Genomic DNA, 23,288 nt, shown 5'->3' on the forward strand with positions numbered 1-23,288 from the left:
CTAGTGCTAAGTCCATACTAAAGCCCAAATCTCACTCAGATTTACCCCCATGATGTACAGCACTCTTTGGAGTAGAGAGCATTTCATACTCAGCACGGGAGAGCCTTAAAGGGGTAAGTGGTTTTACATCTTGAGACAGTGAAACTAACATGTGAAAAGTGTTGAAAAGTTGATCAAACAGAGTGCATGGGATTAGAATGAGGGTGGTCTGTATTGGGAGGGGGCAGAAAATGAGCCAAGGGGGAAGACCCTCTCAAGAGAGAGGCATCGCCTGCCGCACCGCCTATACTGCTTAGTCCAATCTGAGCCCCAGATTACACCCAGGGGAGCTGCAGGTAGCACACCCATTCTCTGGCTTGTGGCCAGTCAGGGGCTCTGTTCCATGTGATTTAGTCCTAGCAGCCCCTCTGGACCCGTCCTTTGACCGGCAGCCACGTGGCCTTAAGGCTGAGGCAGGTGAGCCTTGCATCGTGTCCTGAATACTAACACCTGCCCCTGTTGGGGCATCTGGCTCCAGTGAGTTCCATGGCTTCAGGCTGTTCCCTGCTTCATCTGGACGTGGGCAGGTTTGGGGTAGGGGGGAGTTGTGGGAACTGGCTCTGGAGGCCCAGAAAAGCACAAATAGCTGTCGCCTTACATGATGGATGGAAAGCAGAGAGGTCCAGATAGCTTGTGGAGACCTTGGTCCCTAAAATAATGTCCCCCTCCTTTTCCCAAGAGAGCATCTATCATCACCTGGCTGAAATGAACATCACAAATCAACAGCGTGAGTCTGTTGTCAACCAAATAATGACCCCCAGTGCGTCCGTGTTCCAATCCCCAGAACCTGCGAACGTTACCTTACGTGACAAGAGGGACTTTGTGTGTACGATTAAGTCCAGGATCTTGAGGTGGAGAGGTTTTCCGGATAGGCCCGATGCAATCATCACGATGCTTATAAGAGAGATGCATGAAAAATTAGAATCAGAGGAAGTAAGAGATGTGAGGAGGACACAAGAAGTCAGAGTGAGTCAAGGAAGGAACCAAGAGCCTAGGAATGCAGGCAAGCCTCCAGCAGCTAAAAAGAGCAAGTCAAGGAATTCTTCCCGAGGGGACCAACCCTAATCACAACTTGACTTTAGCCGAGTGAAACTGATTTCTGGCCTCCAGAGCTATAAGAGTATAAAGTTTTGTTATTTTTATCCACCAAATTTGTCAGAACAGTAATAGGAGACTAATACAGAATCTAATTTGGGTCTTGGGGCAACACTGTCAGCATCTCTCCCTTTTGGGATGACTATGAAATCATGTATCTCAGAGATGGGATGCTGCCTGATATGGAATTTCATTTAATCCATGGATACTCATTTACTGAGCATCTGCTGTGTCAAAGCAGAATTCTAGGTGTTGGGAATACGGTGAGGAAGAAAATAGATATGTCTGCTCTCCTGGGGCTAACACACAGTGGCAGAAGAAGGTAATAAATGAGTGCATGGCAAAATCATAAGATGCTTTCAAATTTGCTATCTAGGAAGGCCTTTTTGAGGTGATGACATTTGAGCTGAGATTTGAAGGATGAAAAGGATACAGCTACGTGAAGACCTGGAAGAACGCGCTTTGTGTACATTTAGGCAGAAGGAACAGCCACGATGAGAGAGAAAGAGAGAGAGAGAGAGAAAGGGAGAATTATTCAGAAAATAAGAAGTGTGACTTGAGCCTAGAAAATGAGAGGGAGAGGAAAGAAGAAGAGATCTGCAGGGTCTGAACTTTCTGGGCCTTGAAGGCATGGTAAGCAGACTGGATTTTATTCTAAAAGTAATAAAGATGCCATTAGAGAGTTAAAACGAGGTAGTGTTGTAAGCCCTCATGGCCATGGTTCTTTAAAAGATCACCTCACCAGCTTTACCAAATATGAATTTTGGAGGATGGAGAGTTACAAAGTGACAGCCGAGAGCCCAATCAGAAGACTTCTGCAGCTGAGAAATGGTGGATAATTGTCAGTGGAGATGGAGGGAAGTGGGTGGAGTCACATAGAGTGGAGGAGGGTTTATTTTATTTTATTTTATTTTATTTTATTTTTTTATTGCAGTAACATTGGATTATAGCATTATATAACCTTCAGGCATACATCATAACATATTTTGAATTCTGTGTAGATTACATCATGTTCATCACCTAAAGACTAATGACAATCCATGACCACGCAATCACCACACACGTGTGCCCTGTCACCCCTTTCACTCTCCTCCCTCCCTGCTTCCCTTCTGGTAACCACTAATCCAATCTCTGTTGCTATGCGTTTGTTTGTCATTGTTTCTATCTTCTGCTTATGAGTGAGATCCTCTGGTATTTGATTTTCTTACCCTGACTTATTTCACTTCTCATAATACAAGAGGAATTACTTTTATGGTAGTAAAAGGATCATCCTTGTCCATTGCTGCTTGAGAGCGACGTCTCACTTATCAACATGGGGAAGACGGGAGACTGGCTTGGGGTTTGGTCTCTTTTTTACTGTACAAAAATACGGCATAAACAAATCAATACACCTCATTTGAAGGTTTTACTCAAACTCCGGAGACCCCAAAATGGGGAGGGGTGTCCATAATGGTTAAATGCAGTCTCCGGAGTGAGATCGCCTGGGATTATTTCTCAAGGGCTTTCTAGCTGTGTGACCCTGACTGGTTGCTTAACCTCTCTTTGCCTCACTTTCCTCATCTGTAAAATGGGGATAATGAAACCTAGCTCCCAGTGATGTTGTGAGAACTAGATGAATGCACAGCCTATTGTAAACACTCATCAGATGTGCCTATTATGGCTTCCCTTGTAGCTGTGTCTGAATTCCAGGCCAAACAGCTCTTCTAAGGCAGCACCAACCAGCAAAAAGTGGGAATCAATGAATAAAACAGTGCCAAAGACACTTAGGGGCTTTTATTATCCAGCCCCACCCACCCACCACAATGATATATAATTTTGTTGGAGTAGATCCATTCAGAAAATGATACCAGGACCTGGAAAATGGGCACCTTCCCTCCCGGCTTTGGAGAAACTACAGTTCTTCCTTGACTCGTGGTTTCTTTTCTTGTCTTGGAGGTCCTTTTGGCTTAGCCACCTTTTCCTCCTTCTGAGCTGTTTCCTTCTGCCCGGCTGGCTCTTCCAGCTTGGTCCCGTTCTCCAGCTCAGGCAGCTTCTGCTCAGGTAACTCTTTCTGCATAAAAGGTACCTCTTCTTCCTCAGCTAATACCTCCTCTTCTATCACTTCACTTTGTTCAATAGACAATAAGGGAGGGAGGGAAGGAAGACGGAAGATAAAGAAAGAGGCAAGAAAGATGTGATAATCATGATTGTAATTGCCTAGGCCACTTTTTCTGGAAGTGCCCAGAGAGAGGCACCTGAGTGATCCTCTTAGATGCAAAGGTCCATTTGGCTTGGGTGGGGACATTCTCAACTGTGACTTTTCCCCTCCAATAATAGGACCTTTGGGGAACCACCCTTCTTCCACTCTTAAGTCCACAGGTGTGGCTGCCCACATGCCTAACTCGAGAGCTGGGCATGTGATCAGGCCTCGCTAATGAGATCCCTGTCCAGGACATTTGCTATTACTAAGAAGTAGGTGCTTTCTTTCTAAGCTGTGAGGATATTAGTTTAGAGCTGTGGGGCAATCTTTGACCCTCCATGAGGAAGTGACTGCATTGGAATGAAGCCAACATAGAGGAAAACAGAGATGGGGAGACAGAAAATGAATTTGAGCTTCTGGATCCACCCATGCCTGAAGTTCTACCAGTTATATAGGATAAATTCCCATTGTTGTTTAACCCCAAGAGTAGTGTTTCTGACGTTGGCAACTGAAAGGGTCCTAACTAATACAGATGGCGCCTTCCAGCAGATGGCCTCACTGAGGCATGAACAGGATTAGGAGATAATGGGGATTGTCATTCCATCCATCAGGAGAATAATGCCACAGGGCAGTATGCCATCAAGACATCTGGTTACCAACTCAGGAACAGTGGACCCAGGGAAGCAGCCTTGGGAGCTGTGTGAGACCTCAGAGCCTTTGCCCCTCCGAGTGTTTCTAAAGCCTGCCATTTCTGCTTCCTTGTAGTAAGTGCCTTTGAAATAAAATCATCCAAACTGGATGGTTGCTCAGCCATCTTCAAGTATCTCCTGAGTGCACAAGAATAATGGAACTCCTGGCACACTCTTTCCTAGTCCATTGAGGTCTTGATGATTCTGTTTGGGAAAGAATAAGTCAGGGTGCTGCTGTTTGCCTTACCTCACCTTCATCTTCAAGCCTGGTCTTGATTTGACTTTCCGGGAAGTCTGAAAAGCCCTTCATGGTGTGTTCTCCCTTATACGGTACAGCCTAGGAAGGAAACAGAACAGGGTCAAAATGGTAGCCTCTTCCTGCAGAATATTCAGGGGCTGTTCCATAGGTAAATCCAGAGTCCCATTCCTAACCACCCAAGTACAGTGGGCAGGTTCCTTAACCTCTCTGAGCCTCTATTACCATGGCTCTAAGAGAAGGATAATAAAAATTCCTTCATCCACAATGATTGGGTCAGAGATGAGCGACTGACCTAAGCTGGACCCAATTTGAGTCTTGAGACCTTTGTGGAAGCTAAAGGAAAACACTCTTTAACATGAACATGAGAGGGTAATAGGAGCTGGAGCTGAGAACGAAGCTGATTTGGTAGAAGGCAGAGCTGCAGATAGGGAGAAACTGAGTCTGCGCTAATGACACAACATTTCCAGTTATGTGAGCCCCAAGAGTCCCTCACTTGTTGAGAGTCGGTGGGTAAGAGCCTGAAGAAGGGGTACCGGTCCAGGTTCATCAGCTGAATATCATTTGCCGTGATGTCGATCTTGGCGATGGTGACTGTGGGGTGGTTTTGATATTTTCTGCCCAACTCCTCCAACATTGGGAACAGCGCCCTGCACTTTTCAGACCAGGGTGCATCTGGAAGAGAGGGGCCATTGCGCAGGCTCACACTAATGAGGACTCTGAAGGCCAACACTGGTCCATAAACACCATCACTGTGTTCTACTAACGGTTCTGCTGCTTTGCAAATGGCACTCCTTGTGTCTTTTAATTATATATTAGGTTATTTTACATTTCAAACATAGTACCTGATCATTATTAAATAAATCAGGAAAATATTAATCTACTCTCCTTTCGCCAAGATACTAACTGTTTTAGCATGTTGGGACAATTTCTTCTATTCTTTGTTTTTGCTTTAACACAGCTTTCCATTCCAGTTGAAGAAGAAAACCAAGAAAAATATTTACACTAGATGCTTCCTCGTGTTCTGCCAGGAAGCGCTCGTGTGTGTGTGTGTGCGTGCATGCGTGTGTGTGTGTGTGTGTGAGAGACAGCACAAGTTTTCCAACAGAGGTTAAACTTGTAGCCTAAGGTCACCCAGTGAGTTAAGCAGAGGAAGGGGGATTTGAAGACAGGTTGCTTTGACTTGTGACCATTATATCACACTGCCTTTCAGTCTGGTGGAGAGAATGCACCCAAGAAGTGAACAGGAGGTTGTGACAGGTACCACCATGTGCGGAAAGGGGACACTGGACTTCTTGCGGTCAGTTCCTTGAGCTTTGATTTTGGCCCAGGCACCCAGCCCTCTGGAGAGAAATCAGGGACCAGCTCCAATACGGAAGGGAAATCGAACCTTGCCTGCTGGTCATTCCGTTATTTTCTGGCTGTGTGGGAGGAGTGGCCTCAGAGGCCCTGGACACTCTGCATTTGGATGATCACCCCTCCATTTACAAACCAAGTGCCTCCAGGACCACCTGCTCTCCCAGCAGTGGCCCCCCAGCTCCCTTGGAGCCCGATGGGCCCTGAGTTGGAGCAGGAGGGAGCATAATGGCTGCAGTCCCAGGGGGTCGATGTGATAGTCCTGCTTCCAAGAAAATGAGGCTGCTTTTGCCTTTCCCCAGAACCAAGTGGGCACTTGCATAACTCCAGGTGTCAGGTAAGTACAGAAAGGGCCACTGCAGCCTCTCATTTAAAGGCAGCAGATCATGATTATTTAGCCACGCAGACCTTAAACACCTCACCCTGTGGATGAGAGTCCATTTCAGTGAGATTTAAAAGGCCTGCATGATGCGATCCAGCCCTCCTTTCAGCCTCCAGGAAGTGATGGGATCAGAGCTCGAATTGAACTTTTTGCCTTGCAGCTTACTTACAGTGTGGCCTGGGGTAAGGCAGTTAACCTCTGTAAGGCTGGGTTCCCTGATCTGTATTGTGGGGCAATTCGCTGGCCCTTCCTAAGAGGCTTTTTTTGAGGAGGCAATGAGAGCAGGTGTGTAAACAGCAAACTCATGTCTGGCTCATGGTACGTGCTCAATAAATGGTAACTGCGTGTTAAATAAAAGAGACGTCTGAAGCAGCTTCATTGTCACCCTTCTCTGCATCTCAGGGTGGGAGACAGGGTCCCTGGCTTTGGCTCTCACATGCAAATCAGAAACTGGGGAAGGGGCCAGAGTCCTTAGGTGAGCACTGGAAATAATTATAACAATAGGAATAAGAATAGCAATGATAGCTGTCATTTATCAAGTGCTTACAACATGCCAGACACTGTGCCAAGTCCTTTACTTGCATGATTCGGGTCCCCAGTTTGGCCACACCAGCTCAGGTAGGTTAAATACAGCACATTTGGTAAGTCACATAAAGCCAGAAGCAGGGGGATTCAGTCCAGCCATTACCAGCATACGCACTGGAGTCAGGCTGCTTAGGTTTCAATGCCACTTCCAGCACTTACTAGCTGCGTGACTTTGGAAAAGTTTCTTCTCCTCCCTGGACTCTGTTTAGTCGTCTGTAAAGTGGGAACAACAATAGTAGCTACTTTCAAAAGTATGTTGTGAGGATTAAATGAGATGGTGTAGAGAATGGCTCAGCACAAGGCCTGGCGTACCATGGCATTCAGTCAGTGTTAGCCATCAGCTTTATTATTGTTATAAATAGTCACAGGCCTGGATTAAATGGAAGGTATTTTACCCATTCCCAGAATTCGATTTTCGAGGAGGGTTGCGCTGTAGCTGATTAGCATCTTGATCCAAACTCTTTGGATGTCTGAAGACCATTTGTGGCATGGTGCTTTGATAGAATTTGGAGATTTGGGTGCCCAAGAATTCAGGAACCACGCTTGTAAAGTAATGTCAGGACCGTTGCCTCCCGTGGCCTCTGTGGAAGTACTTACAGAACATCACAAATACATCCCTCTCCTTGTCAAAGACGACGACATTGAAGTTCTTCCCAACAAGCTGCTTAACTGGCCCCTGGTCCCAATATTTTGGAATCTCTTCACTGGATTGATGGTTCTGGGAAGCAAATTTGAGAGGTCTGAGAGTCTCTGGAAAGGGGTTGGCAGTTGGGGCTCCCAGCCCTGACTGGAAACAATGGAAAGTTTTCTCTTGTTCTTACAAGAGACTTGGGAAAGAGCTTGAAATGCTGAGATCATGACTTGATGTCAAGCCTGGATTGTCCAGGGCCAGTTGGGATCAGACAACTGAGGAGGAGGCAGGGCTCCAACGTGGGACAGGTTCTAGCATTTCAAAGACACGATTCTTGGAATTCTTAGATGAGAGTGGGGTTCATGTCTTTAACGTCTTACTTTGTTTGTTCTGCCCACAAAAAATTAGCTGTCCCCAATTACTCTGATCATCAAAACCAAGATAATTTACATGACCTATAAGATCTTTATCACACTTTGCTTCCTGCTAACCTCTCTAAACTCCTCACCATTCTCCTGCTTTCTTTAGCTACACTGGTTTTCTGTAACCCAAAGGGCTAGCCTTCCTCCCACCTCAGGCCTTTGCCTAGGCTGTTCCTCTGCCTGGAGGGCCTTCCCACCTCGTTCCTGCATTCCCTTCTCCATCTGGTTAACTCAGATTTATCATTTAGAATGACCTCAAGGGAGGACTTCCCTGACTATCATCCAGACGAGGTCAGATCCTGCTCCCATATGTTCTCATAACACTTGGTACCTGTCCTTGTATCACTTATACAGGTGTATCGTTTATATTTATTTTCATGGTTATTTGATTAATGTGTCTTTACCACACTAGACAGAATGTCACAAGGGACTTTTCTTCCCTCATCATTGAGTATCCCCTTCCTGGTACACACCAGGACCTTGATAAATATTTTGTGAATGAATCAATGAAATAATGAACCAAGCTCTTGCTTCTCTTTGAATCAAGTGGCATAAATTTCAGAATCTATATTTTTCTCTGCAACCATTGCTTCCTGACTATCTCTTGAGTCCACACCCCTCTCTCTGTCTGCACTGTTACTACCCTAGTCCAGGAAGCCTTCCTCTCTCATCTAGATCACGGGAATAGCCTCTTAGTGTTCTTTCTGCATCACCTCCTAATCCTCTGCATGCCTTTATTCTCCTATAGGCAGGGGTCTGCTTTCACCGTGCGAATGTAGCTTCCCATTGCTCTTAGGATACCAAACCCTTAATATGCTTACATGTCCTTGTTGTCAGGTCTGCTCAGCTCACCAGCCTTATCTCCCACATTGCCTTCCCTCATTCCCACCCCAGCCTCTGGAAAGGACTTGAAGATTCTTTCCAAGGGGGCATAAAGGGGAGTGGGGGCTGGGCATGGGAGATGGGAAACGGTGAACACGGTGGAGAATTAGGAATGGGCCAGATCAGGCAGACCTCATCACTCATGTGAAGGATGCTCTTCTTTATTCCAAGAGCAGAAGAGGACCTGTTGGTCTTGGACAGGGAGACAGACACCTTCTGAGGTATAACCAGGGGGAAGAGACAGAGAGAGAGGATGGGTAGAGCTCCAGGTACATTTGTAGATGGGGGATGGAAATTGAAGGGTCCCCTGCGTGAAGCCTTCTATTTTATTAGTGACACACGAGTCAAGTACTCAGCTGAGACTGAAGGTAGGAATGGGGTATGAAGAGAAATAGATTCAGAGATTAAGAGAAGGAACCACTAAGAGAAACTTACAAAGAGATGTTAGGACGTTTCTAAGAGCCCATGGGAGGTTTGGTTTGTGATTCCATGAAGCCAGCCTGCCTCACAGTGATGTTCTTTTTCTCCAGGATAGGCCTGGAAGCAGTAGGGAAGGTAAATGCGTTCAACTGGGGTTGTGACTTTGCTTGGTAAATACTACAGGGTGTAGAGGAGGTAGGAAGAGGAGGGGATAAAGGAGCTAAGGGGTCATGACCAGAGTGATGAACGATGGAATCCAAGTTCACAAAGAAGGGCACCAAAGAGATTGTGAAATGAGATCAGGAGGTTGGAGGCCATGAAAAGTGTAAGGAATTGTAGCCATGTGACAACTAGAGAAGGGATCTAAGAGGATGGGAATCTTGAAACCAGGCTTTCAGAGGGGCTGCCATCTCTAGAGTGTGGTCATGAGAGCAGGAGGATGAGATGGCATGGACACACCAATTGTGGGAGAAAAGACCAGGGTTTTGGATTTCCACATCCCTGGAAACGATGGCAGAGTAGGGATGAAGGGCCGCTGAGGAGCCGAAGCCCTCAGAGGGTGAGAGGGAGGTGATCAGAGAACAGCAACAGTGAGTGGGATCAGGTGATCAAAAGTCCAAAGGCATGGGCTCCCAAGGGTCTGGAGTTGTTGAGGGTAGGAGGAAGACAAATGGTTTGGAAGCGGAGACCAACCTCACCACTTGGCCTGTGATAATGTGCATCAGAGAAACAAAAGCTTTCACTTGAGAAGGCTGCAGGGGAGGCAGTGTCTGTGGGGGAGCAGACAGAAGGTAATGAGAGCCCTCAGAGGTAAGGTTCTGGTACATTGTGGTTTGTCCCAAGAGTCTCAATTTATTTCTGGTGTTCCAGAAATACTTTTAAAGAATGCTCCGTTACTCTCAAAAGTGTCCCCATTTAGAAAATAAAAAATCTGGTCACCTAAATTGGCAGGGTGTTTGGGGATACAGCAATTCCTCAATAAACAGCAGGTGATGTTGTGTTATGTAGCCATCCGTTTGTAGCCTCTCCTCCCTTTTAGCAAAATAGGCTCCCTTCTAACCCCTCAAAGAAAAGGTCCCTGAAGTCTTTGATGTTAAATACTGATTGCTGAATACATTCTACCCCAATTTCTCCCCAAAGCAAACATCTACCCTTGGGCCAAGTGAATCTTTCACATTAGAGTCTGAAAAGAGAGTAAGAGCCTCCTTTTGGAGGATGTTAGCTCTGGGAGCATCTTCATTTCAATCGGAAATGCCTTCACTTTAAGAATAAAGAATGGTGGAGTTATAGAGTCAAGAGGCGGAAAGTTGAACAAGTTTGAAGCGGGAGATGGAGGTATTTCCCTACGTTGAACCACGAGGTTGACCTTTATCTTGTTTCCCCATTCAGATGACTAAAGCCAGCAGAATTACCAACAAGGGACAATTTTGAGATTCTGGATAAACCTTGTCAAAGAACAAACTTACCTTGGCACTTTTATTCAGGAAGCTGTGGCCGAATTTCTTGAGGTTTTTGTAGGTTATCTCCTCAGAGGGCATTTTGTATCTCGCATCAGAGCTTAAGTTTAGGATCTGAACAGACGGGATGTTGACCTCTGCGATCCGGAAGTGTTTGAAGACATGTCTGTTTCTGGGTTCATCTGCATCCACAAGGATGAAAAGGATCTGCCAAATCAAGTGAAACCTGTGTCTCTCTGGATTCGAGGCCATGAATAAGGTAAGGATTTGAAATTGGGTAAGGAATCCCTTACCAAGGGAGAGAAAGTGTTGGGAAGTTGTAGGAGGGGACTAATGGAATGCAAGCAGCATGGTCTATGCAGCACATCTGAAAAGACTTGACAAAGGCTCCCTTCCATCAGGCAGGTGCGGATCTGTGCCCCAGTGCAGAGATGGGCATCGGCCTTCAGCCTGGTGTCGCCATCCTTGTGCAGGGCACCAGCCACACAACCATAGCAAGTCAGGAGGTCCTGAGCTTTCATCTCTCAGTTCCTTGGGCAAAACAGTAACTTCCCCTCTCTGTGCCTCAGTTTCCTTATCTGTAAAGTGGTGATTATAATGGTACCCCCCTTACAGGGCTGCTAGAAATTGAACAGGACAATGTATGTAAAGGCTTAGTTCAGGGACTGGGAGGTAAAAAATGTTCAATACATGTCAACTCATCATTATTCTAAATTATTCTTCTATCAAGGAAATTCATGACTTCATTCACTCATTCATTCCACAGGTATTTTTGGAGTACTTACTATGCATTTTGCTCAGTGCTTGGGGTACAACACTGCCCAAGGCAGACAAAATCTGTGCCCTCATGAAGCTTATGATCTCGTGGAGAACACAGACAAAAATGTGTAAACAAATTAATAAATTCAGATAGCGATGAGTGCCAACTAGACCATAAAACAGGGTACTGTGATAGAGTGACTGCACAGACGGGGTGAGGTAGGGGCTCAGTATTAGGTAGTAAGGTCAGGAGGAGTATCTGAGGAGGTGATATTTTAGCTGGGACCTGGGAGATGAGTAACAAATCAGGGGAACCTTGATTCAGGCAGTGGAAAGTGGGAATGCAAAGGCCTGGGAGGTGTTAAGGGGGAAGTTTAGAGTGTTCTAGAATAGAAAGGAAAGGCCCATGTGGCTTCAGCACCATGAGGGAGAGAGTCATGGGAGACAAAGTCAGAGATGTGTCAGAGATGAGGTCAGAACTCCAGCACAGAGCTTGAGTTTTGTCTGAACGAGATGGGAGGCCACTGAAGTATAGGAAGCTGGAGAGTGACATGATAACTTTTAAAAGATTATTCTGGTTGCAGAGAAGAAACAGAGTGGAAGCAGGGAGACCAGTTAGAGGCCGCAGCAGACACCTTGCATCAGACACTCTCAGGTCATTCACTGATCAAAATATGAAGGAGCCTACTATGTGCCAGACACTCTTCTAAGGGGTAGGGAGACTGCGAAAAACAAAGCAGACCTATGAAAACCATCCTTGTATACTTTCAACCAATACTGCTAGAAGTGAATAAGATAAGATATGGGGTACATGACCTGTTGGAATAATATTCATCCAATCCTTTATCTTTGGGTTTAAAATGGATCCCAAATAATAAATAGCATTTGGGAGGCTTACTAATGGAGGTAAATGCAATTTAGAACTTCTTCTTGTAATACATACCAAAAATGAATTCTTTCTAGATGAAAGGAGTTAAATTAAAAAAATGTCTAGAAGAAAATATGGCTGAATATTGACTATAATAAAATAGGAGAAATAGAGGGGAAGCAATCAGATTGTGATCAATTTAATTACGTCAAAAATCTTAAAGTTTAAAATTGAATAAACCAGGAGATATGTTCACCAGAAGTATTTCTGTAATTGCAGCAACTTTCCTGGAGGACAATGTGGTGGGAGATAGCATGAAAATTAAGTATATTCGGGCTCTGGTGGCTTTACTCCTTGCTTATTTTAGGTTACTGTACTTCTTATAAAATTAAAGAGAAGAATGAAGTAAATAGCCCCCATATTCCAGGTGGTGGTAACTACATAAATTTGGGTATAATGTTTAGGAAAAGTAGATTTGTTTCTAATGATGAGAACGATAGCAATCAGAAGAAGCACTGTGTATTATACTTTTGCTCATTGCTGTGCATATAGCGCTTCCAATCCTACCACAACTCTTCGTTTTACACATGAAGTGATTCAGACTGAGAGGTTAAGAAACTCACCTAAGACAGAATTGCTTGTAAGAGGAGGAGAGTTTGAACCCAGGTCTGTGTGATGCTAAAGCCCAGAATCTCAGCAATTCCTTGTCAGATCATCTGTGCTGTGTCACACCTTCAGGCTTTTCACACTCCCTGACCTCAGGCAGGAGGGATCTTTCATGCCCCTCACTTCCAGGCCAAATGCTACCCATACTGCAGTCACCCGCGCTTAGTCCATCAAAAAAGCAGCTGAACCATCATGTTCCCGTAGTAGACTTATCAAAAAGATGAAAGAAGGAGGAGCATGCACTTGGCAAGAAAGAAAGACACACTGGACAAGAAGAAGGGAGGGGGCTGGTTTAAAAGTAAATAGTGGATAATATGTAGCATCTATATGCAAATCAGGAAATTGGTATGCAAATACAAATCCTTCCTGGGTTAATTTATAATCAGTAGGGCAGGCAAATGGCATCAGAGTCTAGAGGTGTTGGATCCCCATCTAAGAGCCCCAAAGAGCAATGGCACCTTCCACAAACCTTGTTTTGGAATTCCTTCAATGCCAACTTACAATGCTGCATTATCGTATCAAATGACTTGGAGCTTTTGGAGATGAAGAGCAGCATGTGGTTCAGGATGTTCAATTCGTAAATCAGATCCTTATTCTGAAATTACAAGGAAAAGAGGTCATGCTATGCATACAGCTGCCCCAGCTCCCCTTCTCCCAGGGAACCTGTGCTCACTCACCTCCATGTTGTATTCAATAACAAAATCTGTGAGGTGCTCTTTTATGACTTGACTGAGGACTTGTTTGTTGGTACTGTCATAAATAAGCTCCTGGCGTTTCACAATTTTTCCCTTGGACAAAAGAAGAAAAACATTGGAGGGTGGTAGCTTCCATAATGTAGGCACTTAGTAAATATGAATAACACAAATTTCCCCTTGGATAAAAGGAACACACCATGGTGACAAGTATAATCCATAATCTAGGTACTTAATAAATATGGATGACTGGGTAGATTAGCCTGTGGGTAGGATATGGGAATGTGGCAGCCATGAAAATCTCCTATCCACAAAGACAGGGAGTGTGAGTGACAGCTGCGGCTGCCTTGCTCTGAAATCCATCAACATATTCATGCTGATGCTGAGCAGTTTCTCACACACTGCTCCTAACAAATAACTGAACGTGTCAGGGATACTATTTCTGAGAGACGCAGGACTTGTCTGATGATGACTTTGACAAACTTTCTAAGAACTTCACTGCAGTCGAAGACTCTTTCACTCAACCTTCTTTCCTTTTGAAGGGTCAGACCTACATCCTGGTCTGATGGCTCTCCGAGTCTCCCTCAGCATCCTCTCTGTTTTCCTTCACGGGCATTTTCTCTAATAAATCTTTGCATGTCTGATCCTATTTGGTGACTGCTTCTTGGAAAGACCGGAGGACTAACACAGGGAATGATATAATTCTCTGTAGCCCAGGATCAAAGTTTTGGGGGAAGGAGAAAGAAGCAGCTGTCTGCTAATTTCCTTCTACTCTATCCCCTTCTCTTCATCTCCACCAATCCCATCCTGTAGTCCAAACCTCTTCCTGGACTCCCGCAAAAGTCTCCTGATGGTCTTCCAACTTCTCCCCTTATTTCTCTCCAATGCATCCCCCACACTTCAGCCAGATTGATGATATTAGAACGCAAATCTGATCATGTCATTCCCCCATTGTCTTCTGGATAAAGTCCAAATTTTTCTGGTCATAACAATAGTCTAATAATACTAATTAGACTTATTGAGAGCTCATGTTGTACCAGCCACAGTTATAAAAGTGTTATATGCATGAACTCATTTAATCCTCATAACATTTTCTTGAGCTATGTAGTATTATTTCCCTCATTTTAAAGTTGAGGAAATTGAGGCACAGAGAAGTGAAGTGACTTGCCCAAGGCTGCTAAGCTCATAAGAGATGGAGTCAAGATTACAACCCAGACAGTCTGATCTAATGCTCATGCTTTTAACCGTTAAGATGGACCAAGTCTCCCCCATGTGCCTGGTCTAAGTTTGCTGTTTGGCTTTTGATTTTGTGATGGGGTTTATGCTGCAGAACTTTTAATTTTTTTGTGGCCCAAATTTATCAGTATTTCTTTTCATAGTTTCTAAGGCTTCTGTCATGCCTTACGAAGGGGCTTTCCCATTCCAAGTTTAGAAAGCAAACTCTCCCATGGCATCTTCTAGTTTTTCCACAGTCTCATCATTATATTTTTAAATCAGGGATCAATCTGGAATTTAATTTGATAGAAGGAGTGATATATGGATTTAGCTTTAGTTAGTGTTTTCTTTTTCCAAATGGCTGCCCAGTTCTCTCAACATCAGTCGTTCAATAATACAAATTTTCCCTACTGATCTAAATATCATCTTTGTCATATACTAAATTTCCAGATGTTTTTGGATCTATTTCTAGATTCCACGTTGTTCCATTCAAATACACAAATCAGGTTATTCTCCAACTTAAAACCTTTCAGTGATTTCCATGGGCCCAAGTAAAAATGAAGTGGCTCACTGTCTTCTCTGAATGTCAAGCAGATCTGGATGTCACTCCATCTGCCTCCTGTGTGGCCTTGAGCAAGTAACCTAAGCTCTCTGAGCCATATCTATTAGTAACATGGTTATCATAAGGATTTGGCTTTGTGTGGGGAGGGAGTAAGGCATGTTCCAGGAACCAGACCACAGTATCTAGACTAGTACTGTTCAACAGAACTTTCTGTGATGATGGAAACGCTCTGTAAATCTATGCTGTCCAACCCAGTAACCACTATCCACATGTAGCTAGTTTGATCAAGGAATTAAAATTTTAATTTAATAAATCTTGATGTAAATGGTCACATGTAACTAGCAGCTGCCATATTGGACAGCTCAGATCTAGAATCCAGAGAGGGAGAGGAGGAAGGTGTGTGATAGAGGCTAGACTGTGGAAGGCCTTGTGAGCCTCTTTAGGGACTTGAGTCTTTATCCTAAGAGTAACAGGAAACCATTAAAGATTTTCAATGATAAGGAGGAAAGTGACCATCAGATTTGAATTTTAGAAAGTTTACTCCTTAGAAGACAAGAGAGAATGTGGCAAATCAGTTGGGAGGATGTTGCATTAGGTGTGGGAGATGATGACCACTTGACCTAGGATGGTAGCAGTAGACACAAATGGATAGATTTAAGGGATATTTTGGATTTAAAATCAGCAGGATTGGGGTGGTGGATTGGTTGTGAGGGGTGGAGAAGAGGGAGGTGTTAGAATGATGCCTGGGTGTTCTGACTTTGCTCAGATGGGAGATGGGAGACATGGTGGCACCATTCATTGAGACAGAAAAAACACTGGAAGAGGATTTGGAGTGGAGATTATGACTTTAGGCTTGGCCGTGTTGAGACATCTGGTGATGCATATAAAGGTCTGGAGATTAAAGAAGTCTGGCTGGAGGTAGAGATTTGTAAGTCATGGGTGTGTGGATGGTAATTGCTGATGCAGGGTGTGAAGGGGGAGCATGGAGCAGAATAATGCACAGGGCGGAGGACTGAGCCTTAATGAATGACATTTACTAGTTAAGGAAAGGAGGATGAGCTTATAATGGAGAATGGTTGGAAAGCCCAGAGAAACACTGGTACACTGTGATTTTGCAGAAGCCACTTAGCTCACAAGTGACAGAACCAGAATTGGTACCCAAGCCCTTCCATACGTACATAGTCCACTGTTTTGAGCAAGAGACCGCTCACCAGCAGTAGGGTCAAAGTCCTACCTTTTTGAACACCAGAACACTGTCCAGGGGGACGTGGAAACGCCCAATGGCATTGCTAATTGATGTCACTCCAAATGTTAGCTCTGGGAAGTCTTTGATCACATCGTAGAACAACTCCGCTACTTCTTCCTCTAAATCCTGTTTGCGGAAGGATGTTTGGTGAGGCTTCGGTAGGAAGCAGAATGCCTGGCTTTTTTAAGGTCAAGGCAGAAATGGTGACCAATTCATCTCCCCTCCTTTCCAAGTTCCGGCACTTTGCTGGGTCACCTAAATCTCCTTTTATGGATATTTTAGACCTAGAATGCTTCTCTGGCTATGACTGAGGCCAAAATAGGCTAATTCACAGAGAAGAATAGAAAGAATTGATAAACTTGACCTTTTCTGAGTAGAACAGTGAAGGCTGTTGTAACACGGGTTGAGACTTTTTAGCATTTATTCTATTATTGCTTTCAGAAGAGGCAATCGATTTGACCACATGTGGTACCAAATATGAACTTGGTATGAAGATATGGCTGTAGTTTCAGTCTTCACTCATTAACTTGAAAGAAAATTGGGGGCAATACCATCAAAAAGTGGGGTGGGAGACAAAGAGGCACACATTCTCCGCATGTATAAATATAACACCAAAGTTCTAACTTTTACTGGGAGAAGGGGTGGAGTCATCACATTACAGAAAATGAGTTAAGACATTTAAGAAACTCATTCTCCAAAAGGAAAAACAATTTGCAAATTATTATTCAGTGATGTTCTAAACGGACCCCAAAAAGATCAGTTATGCTATGAAAACTAATTCAACGAATATGTCAGTCTCCTCTCCTCTCTCTCCATTCCTCTCCACCTTCTAGTTAGCTTCTCCTACCACTTCAGGTTCCATTTTTTTCCTTTCTTCATTTTAACCTTTCAGAAAACCGCTCATTGGAAAAGGAAGAAAGGACAGGCAGTTAACCCAAGTGAAGACCTCTCCTCCCTCCACCCTCCTCCCAGACACGGGGCTCCTCACCAGTCAAAAAGGCACCTCCCACCTCTTGAACCCAATACCTGAAAGAAGCCAACGATGACCAAGGGCCTGGATTTCACAAACTCCACCACCTGCTGGGTGTCAGTGAACAAAAATGCTTTCTGGCTAATTTGTCTTCTCAACCAAACGACCAAGGCAGTAGACTCAACCACTCCTGGAGAGAGATACAGTTAAACGGATCCCAAGGAAGTTTCCTCTTGAACTGGAGCAAGGCCTGTCTTCCCCAAATTTAATGAGCAGAAGCATCTTGTCTTGGGCTCCCACCCCTGGAAGGCCAAGTTCAGTTCTTCCACTCTCCCCTCCCCCACACTCAAGCTCCATGGCATGAACATTAACAGCAGCAGCTAAACTGTATTGAGTGCTTATCAAGGACCAGGCACGGTGCTGAGAGTTTTGCATGTATCCCATCCCCAGAGCAACTCCACAGGATAGATATTCTTACTCTCCTCATTTTGAAGGTGAGGCTATTGAGGCTCAACTTGCCAGTGGCCACCCCTCCAGCAAACCTGGGAATCAAACCCAGGAGGAAACATGCCCAGCCTTCTTTTCTTATCTGCTCTCCAATGTGACAGGAAGATGGATGTATTTTTAAAATATATAAATAATTAAAATGTAAATTAAAAGACTAGCTAGCTCTGTGACCTAGGGAAAATTCCATTATCTCCTTGTGCCTCCAATTCCTCAGCTGAGACACAAATGTCTGCTAAGGTCCCGACTTCCGTTTCGCAGCTATCATATGGGAGTTGCCAAGCACACAAAAGTCTTAGCTTCTGAAATTGGGGCACATATAGCATATCTGGGGAGACATAATGGTGGGCCAGAATGTGCACAAGACTACAGATGGACTGTGTTTGCCAGGATCCTCAATTTCACATGATGGCAGGTAATGTAAAATGTTATTTTATATTAAAGCCTGCTGTAGAATAGAATGGAACATTTGAAATTAGTTTATGAGATAAAGCAATGTGTGTTGTGAGGAGATTTGGACCACACGTGCAGGCCTTTACTCCTGCACTCAGTCATTCATTCCTTCACTCGTTCGTTCATTTGACAAATGTGCATTGAGGGCCTATTATGTTATCAGGTGCTGTGCCACTGTTTTGCAGCTCTCATTCTGTTAAGGAGGACAACCATCATATAATTACACAACACGTGTATAATTACACCCAAAGGAAGTATTCAAAAGCAAAGTCCCATGAGCCTGTAGCAAAGACACATGACCTAGATTGTGAAGTCAAAGAGGGCTTCCTGGAGGAAATCACTTATGAGTTGAAACCTGGAGGATGCATAGGACTTAATCAGGAGGCAATAAGGAAAGGGGGAGGCTGCCAAGCAGTGCAAATAGCCTGTGCAAAGGCCCTGGAGCAGGACAAATTTCTGCATGGGGCTTGGCGAGTGCACACTGAGTTGGTAAATCAGCTGGGAAGGACTCTATTTTCAATGTCTTCGCTTATACCTCCTAAGAACATTAGGCCATTTTTAAAATTCATAATGAAGTACATTTACATACAGAAAGGTGCACAAATTATAATGTATATCTTGACGAATTTTCACAAAATTAACACATCAGAGTGTTGACGTGTTCAAAATGAACACTACCACCCGGATCAAGAAATGGAACGTTATCAGTCCCCCAGAAGTCCCAGCTGGGCCCCCTCCCAGCCCAGCCCACCTCACCTAGGGGTAACCAATATCCTGACCTCTAATGGCATGCATTAGTCAGCCCGCTCTTGCACTTCATGTAAATGGGATCCTACAGTGTGTGTTTTGGGGTCTGGCTTTGTTATGTTTGTGAGCGTCATCCATGTTGTTGCGTGTCCTCGTAGATTCTTTCCCACTGCTGTGTAGCATTCCATTGTGTGAACATTCCACAATTTATTTATCCATTCTCTGCTGATGGGCATTTGGGTTGTTTCCAGTTTGGGGAGATTAAGAATTAATTCCTGTGCATGTCTCTGGGGCCACGTTGTACCCACTTCTGTTGGGCACATGCCCAGGAGTGGAATTTCTGGTCATAGGAGATGCTGTATTCAGCTTTGGTAGATACAGATTAGTCCATTGTAAAAGCCACAGTGAGTCAGGCCTATAGAAGTTCATTGGAGGAAGATGTGATGGCCTCAAGGGACACAGAGGGCTGGCGAGGCTTCATGCCACCCTCAGACCATGCCACTCCACCCCACTGCAGTCACCCCCTCCAAGTGGACTCCAGACCCCAGGTTGAGTTTCTATTTTCACGGTGTTCCGAGCCAACTTTTAGGAAGAAACAGGCACAGATCATCGAAACAAACTTTCTCTTAGAGGCTTTTGTCTGAAAAAGTTATGTTGTAAGTGCCCTGAGAGGAATTAGTTTAAAAATTCTGAAAATATCAAAAAGGGTGAACAAAACCCCTCCAAACAGGTTAGAATTGCAGGTCATCAGAACCATCACTCTGCTCTCACTTCGAACCACTCTCTCCCTCTGTCCGAGCTCCCGCCACACCCTTACCCTCCAGCACACCAGGCTCTGGCACCCACCAGTCCCTCCGCCTGGGCTGCCCTTTCCTCAGTTCTCAAGGGCATCTCCTCCTCCTTATTCAGTTCTCAGTTCAGTCTTAACACCCTTCCTATCATTCTCTATTTTACGACCTGTTGTATCTTTTTTCGTTGAGTCTGTCTCTTTCTGAAATTACGATTTTTGGCTAACTTGCTCAGTAGCTCCTGTAATGTCTGGCCCATACTAGGTGCCCAAGAAATAATTATTGGATGAATGGATGGGTTGAATGAATCATTAGAGAAGCCAGCCTGAAGGAACTTGATCTTGGGCTCCCTTCTCTGGGATGCTTGACTTCTGTTTGCCCCACTGGAGCCCATGGGACTCAGGTAGCTGTCAACTTGGCATATAGTTTGTCCCAGAGCACCTGCAAATTGAGAACTGCCCCTGTTGGGCAGGTGCCTCTGCTGGCACTTGGCTCTGAGCCAGAGGACACGGTGACAACCGAAGTGTGAACGCAATGTCAATGATTAACTGGGGCTGTCGCTCTGCTGCATATTTCCAGGCACAAGCTGTGAATGCGTCATTAGCTGAGGACCTGGAGGCCACCTGATTCTCCCTCCCACCAGGGAGATGGCCAAGGCCAAGCTCCCACCATCAATCCACGGAGGTTAGAGGACGGGGACTGGGGCTTTGACCCAGCAAGGACTAAACTCCACCTGCCTCCTAGGGAAGTTTTCATAAAAGTCACAGTGCAGGAAACCAGTAAAGCACTGTCGTCCCTCTCAGCTCAGGGAAGCCCTGTCAAGTCCGCCGAACTGGCACTGTTCGTCCTGCTTAGAAAATGAGAAATTGGAAGGCTGGCTCAAGTTCTCACAGCTAGTGCTTGTGCTGAATTCCAGGCCCTGGCTCCTCCCAGCATCCCGCTGTCTCTTTCCCTGGTGGGTGGTAACACTGAGGAAGAAGGGGGATGGGCAAGCCCAGCAGAAATATGGGCTGGCTTCTTACCCCATGCCTGCCTGCAGTGGGTCCCTGCAATTCCATCCCATTCAAACTCAAAAACCATTCCTTAAGAACCTAAGCGTTCCAGGCACTGGACCAGGGTCAGGAAACTAATAGTTGATGATAATAATAACCATATCTGCCATTTCCCTAGAGTGCAGCGCAATGTAGAACAGGGGTCAGTCAAGTGCAGCTCATGGGCTAAATCTGGCCTGTCAAGTGATTGTCTAATAAAGTTTTATTGGAACACAGCCACGCCCATTTGCCTCCGTGTGGCTGCTTTCACACCGCATCAGCAGAGTTAAGTAGTTGCGACAGAGGTTGTCTGGTCCATAACCCTTAAAATATTACCTGGCCCTTTACAGAAAAGATTTATGGATCCCATTGCTTATTAGCTGGGGAGACTTGAGGAAGTTATTCCACTCCTCCATGCCTCAGTTTCCCCAGCTGTAAAAGCACCTCCTACAGTGGGTTGTTGTGACATGTGAGAAGGGACTAGAACAGTGCCTGGAATACAGTAAATGCTTCTGATATGTGTCGGAAATACATATGCTTGTGCTTTGCAAACTTATTTCATCTTCCCAGTAACCCTAGGAGGTAGATGCTTTCACCATCCTCACGTTACAGATGAGGACATCGAAATTTGACAAGAAGAAGTGGTTGTTCCTCTTGGAACAGTGGTACACACTGTACAAGTGGTACTTAGTAAGGATTTGAAGCCAGGGAGCATCTGCCAGTTCTGGCAGGCTCTTCGGAGGACCCAGGAAAGGAAGTGAGATCCTTGCCCTTGTTGTGCTCTCAGGCAGGTAGACGATGAGGAACAGACGCAATTCTGTGAGGTGAGGGCATTGATGGAGGAAGCTCAGGTGCTGTGGGACCAAGAAGAGGGGCAGGCACTCCGACCCGGGCAGTCAGAGAGGCTTCTTGGAGGGGGTGATACTGAAGCTCCCTCCATGGCAGAGGAGGTTCCAGGCACTAATTCACACCGCAAAGCGGGCTCAGACAGTCTGGAAGTTGCCACATTGTCACCTTGTTGCCTCTAACTCTCACCTGTCCTTCAGGAGGTGAGGGCATCGCGGAACCTGAGCCACTTCATGAGCAGATGTGGACTCTACCAAAGTGACCTGGGGCTTCTCGTTTCTTCTCAGCCCTCCTCAAAGCCAACACTAAGGGCTCCTTGCTTGGGCTCAGTGGTTCACCATCATTGAGGGTGGTCACTCAGCATCCATCGGAAGCAGCAGTCTCTGTCCCTTCTCTCACTGCTCCTGCCCTCTCTCCCATCCCTTCTCTTACCCCCTGCACACGCCACCCTCGCACAAACCTACTGGGAGCCACAGCACTGCCCAGCCCTTTATGTAACCTGCCCTGAGGTTGGCCCTTTTGCAGCACTGTCTTCTGTAAATCTGGCCTGTGTGTCTCATGTCCCCTTGTGTCCATCCTGAGAACTGCAAGGCATGGAGCAGCCCCTGCAGGAGATGGCACTCCCTACTCCCACCCCTTTGGTTCCTGCAGTAACACTCAAACAGGTTCTTACAAGCCTGCTAAATACTAGAGCCGCAAAAGGCAAACTCAGTTTCCTGAGATTCAATCATTCAGCGCGTATATAATGGGAACATCCTAGTCATGAGCCATGTGATGACATTTCAGTCAACGATGGACCACATACACAATGGTGGCCCCATAAGATTAGTACCATACAGCCCAGGTGTGTAGTAGGCTATACTGTCTAGGTTCGTGTAAGTGCCCTCGATGATGTTCGCACAACCAATGGTGCATTTCTCAGAGCATATCCCCATTGTTAAGTGACGCATGACTGTACTAGCATAGTAGGGGCTGTGCTGGGCACTTCTGTGTTCATCAGCTTTGTTCCATCCATCCATTCGTTAATTATGCATACATTATGCATTCATGTATTTAGCATTTAAAAAGTTAGGACCTACCATGTGCCACACTGAGGCACTTAATCCTTCAAGCATCCTCGGCATCAAGACAGGGCTTGACACATGGTAGGTTCTCAATAAAAGTGTGTTAAATTAGTGAATGAATGAGTTAATGAATGAAATGGATGATGACAGAAGCTAAAGTGTTTGGTAGTCACCCTGCCCCAAACCCATCTTGTTCCATCATCTCCCAGTCTCCCTTTAGGTTTGCCACTGCTTCCTTGGCCTAGGACCCTGCCAAAATCATTCTAAAGTAGAAGATTGGGGCAGGAGGTGGGAGCTGGAGTTAGGGGCTTACTTTCTGGTCTCTGGTAGTTTCTAAGCCATGCACCTCACTCTCCCACTTCTAGGGCCCACCAGCTGAGATGCAAGCTGTGATGAAGGTAGCTACATGTTCACCAAAATCTATTTTCTTTGCCTTGTGGACACAGAGCAGCATCATATTTCTCAGTTTTCAGTTGGGTGGGCC

General features: G+C 45.3%; 1 protein-coding gene across 1 annotated transcript in view; it reads right to left on the reverse strand.

Moving 5' to 3' along the window:
* Positions 1 to 3,025: 3,025 nt before the first annotated feature.
* LOC124241980 (protein disulfide-isomerase-like protein of the testis) overlaps positions 3,026 to 23,288 on the reverse strand; it is a 24,472-nt gene continuing 4,209 nt past the window's right edge. The window contains exons 3-11 of the mRNA XM_046666400.1: positions 17,428 to 17,561; positions 16,390 to 16,527; positions 13,364 to 13,474; positions 13,156 to 13,281; positions 10,403 to 10,600; positions 7,179 to 7,299; positions 4,755 to 4,933; positions 4,250 to 4,339; positions 3,026 to 3,259 (exon numbers count right to left, since the gene is read on the reverse strand). Coding sequence (XP_046522356.1) covers positions 3,026 to 3,259; positions 4,250 to 4,339; positions 4,755 to 4,933; positions 7,179 to 7,299; positions 10,403 to 10,600; positions 13,156 to 13,281; positions 13,364 to 13,474; positions 16,390 to 16,527; positions 17,428 to 17,561 — 1,331 coding nt within the window. The remainder of the gene's footprint in view (positions 3,260 to 4,249; positions 4,340 to 4,754; positions 4,934 to 7,178; positions 7,300 to 10,402; positions 10,601 to 13,155; positions 13,282 to 13,363; positions 13,475 to 16,389; positions 16,528 to 17,427; positions 17,562 to 23,288) is intronic.

This window comes from Equus quagga, chromosome 7, assembly GCF_021613505.1.
Source record: "Equus quagga isolate Etosha38 chromosome 7, UCLA_HA_Equagga_1.0, whole genome shotgun sequence".
Lineage (NCBI taxonomy): Eukaryota > Metazoa > Chordata > Mammalia > Perissodactyla > Equidae > Equus > Equus quagga.